The following is a 2,373-nucleotide window of genomic DNA, read 5'->3' on the forward strand; positions in this document are numbered from 1 at the left end:
CTCCAACATGGGGAGCCAATGAAGGGAGCGCAGCTGGTACCGGACACTGATTCTAGCCGGGATGCCCAACAAAAGTCTAGCTGCTGTATTCTGAACCACCTGCAGTTTTTTCAGCAGGTACCCAGGCACACCAGCATAGAGGGCATTCGCATAGTCCAACCTTGACAAGATAAGCGCACAGGTAACAGTTTTCCTCGCAGCTAGAGGAAGGCGGGGGGAAAATCTTCTGAGGGTTTTAAGCAGACCAAAGGAACATCCAGCCAGCTTGTTGATGTGTGTTGAGAAGGAAAGACGTTTTTCAAACAAAACCCCCAAATAACATAGTTAGAGCATGTTCCATATTCAAGTTAAATTGATGCCAAATTGAAGACAGATGTCTCCAGGTCTAAACATAATCACTGCCTGAATCTTTGGCAGGAAATGTTTCTTTTGTAAACTTTCTTTAATGCCCCCTTCACATCCTTGTTGCGTAGAGTGTAGATGAGTGGATTAAGTGCTGGGACCACCAGGCAGTAGAAAACAGACATTGATTTTCCTTTCTTGGAATGGACACTTGACTTTGGTGACAAATACATGCCCATTGCTGTTCCATAAAAGAGAGTAACGACCATAAGATGAGACCCACAAGTAGCAAATGTCCGCTGCCTTCTATCGACTGTTGGCATCCGCACAATAGTGACGATGATACGAAAGTAGGTAAAAAGAATAAAGGAAAGAGGAGACACAAGGCTGACCAGAGCCAAAGCAGGAGCTAAAAATTTGCTTTCTATGCAGACCAATTGGGAGATGGCTTCGGGCTCACAGAATGTGTGGTCAATGATGTTATGTCCACAGAAATGTGTTGATGGAAGGACCACCAAAGACGCCAGAGAGTACGTAAACCCGCCAGCCCATGTCATGATGGCGATTTTGACACAAACTCGATTGTTCATGATCTGTTGATAATGGAAGGGTTTGCAGATGGCGACGTAGCGATCCCATGCCATCACCGCCAGGAGGAAACATTCCGTTTGCGCCAAGGAGAGGCCGAGGTACATTTGAGTAACGCATCGGGAAAAGCTGATGGTGCTCACCTGAAGAAGGAGCCCTTCCAGGATGGTGGGGGCATTGACCGATGAGTAGCAGAGATCCAGAAAGGACAGGTTGCAAAGAAAGAAGTACATGGGTGAGTGAAGATGATCATCAGCGAGAGTCACTATGATGAAAATACTGTTTGCGATGATGGCCAGCAGGTAAACGGTGAGGAGTCCCACAAATATTGCTGTCTTGGTTTCTGGTTGGTATGAAAATCCAAGGAGGATAAATTCGGTCACTTGTAGTACACTAGTGTTTTCCATGGGAGTTCTGCAGAGACAAAAATAGATATTCACTGCAAAACCGTGGAAAAAAAGGTACAACAAAGAAAACAAATGGAGCAATGCAGGAAAATATCTAACTGTAAATTACTAAATATAAATGCATGAAACAGCAGCTATGTGATGGCTATTGAATAATTCAAATGGGAGGAGAAGTTATTGAAAACTAAGGAGGATTTGTGCACACATGTGGTTTCTTAATATCATCTGTGTCTTTGAGCCTCATTATGATGGCGGACGGCTGGACCTCCGCCCGCCATCACGGGGGTCGAAAGACCTCCTGCGAAGCAGGCCATTGGCTCGACTGCCTAATTATGAGATGACCGCCGGCGTGGCAGTCAGAAAATGTTATTAAATACGGCAGCTGGTGTTGAAGTCCAGGAAATGAGCTGCAGCACAAGCCTCAGTGCTGGAAAGCACTTTTGGCACATTCATGCACATTCATGCACCGTGTGCCGTGCACCACCTGGAACATTATACACAGTGCAGGGATGTGCATTGGGGCGCTATATGTGCCTCCTGGGACATTTCAAAGTGGAATAATACAATGTTTGATTTGTGCACAACCTTATCTTTACGGCGAAGATTACTCCTTTTGAATCATTTACGGGTGCTACTAAGGTAACGCCTCGTGTCCAGGGCGTTTCGTAAAATTAATTGAACATGTGGTTCCAGCTGACAGTTGGTCCCATCCCTTAGCGCAAACCTTCTTGTGCCTGGGTTTGTCTCCCAAGAACTCCACAAAAAAAGTTATTGCAATTTCATATAAAGTTTTATTTCATTTCATCGATTTTGTTCAAAGGTTTTTATGTTCGTTTCACATAAGTTTAACCAATCAAATACATCCAGCGTTAATTTCTCCTATGCATTTCGGGCATAGTGCCCTTCTTCAGGGATAATTACTAGGGAAGAAGACAAATAAGGTTCTTTTATACTCTCAAAAATAACTCACGACCTTCATAATCATGTCTGCAATCTTGTCATTGTACTATGTTAATGAGTAATGATCAACATTTAT

The 2,373-nt window shown here is 44.0% G+C and overlaps 1 protein-coding gene across 1 annotated transcript; it reads right to left on the reverse strand.

The window, feature by feature from the left end:
* Positions 1-395: 395 nt before the first annotated feature.
* LOC147709931 (olfactory receptor 2D2-like) lies at positions 396-1,337 on the reverse strand. Its single transcript, XM_086926137.1, has one exon. The coding sequence runs from the start codon at positions 1,335-1,337 to the stop codon at positions 396-398; it is 942 nt and encodes a 313-aa protein (XP_086782263.1).
* Positions 1,338-2,373: the final 1,036 nt, after the last annotated feature.

This window comes from Lissotriton vulgaris, chromosome 6 (assembly GCF_964263255.1).
Source record: "Lissotriton vulgaris chromosome 6, aLisVul1.2, whole genome shotgun sequence".
In the NCBI taxonomy this organism is placed as follows: domain Eukaryota; kingdom Metazoa; phylum Chordata; class Amphibia; order Caudata; family Salamandridae; genus Lissotriton; species Lissotriton vulgaris.

Excerpts from the sequence above, each read along its gene's own strand:
- LOC147709931 (XM_086926137.1), bottom strand. The coding sequence starts at position 1,337 with ATGGAAAACACTAGTGTACTACAAGTGACCGAATTTATCCTCCTTGGA.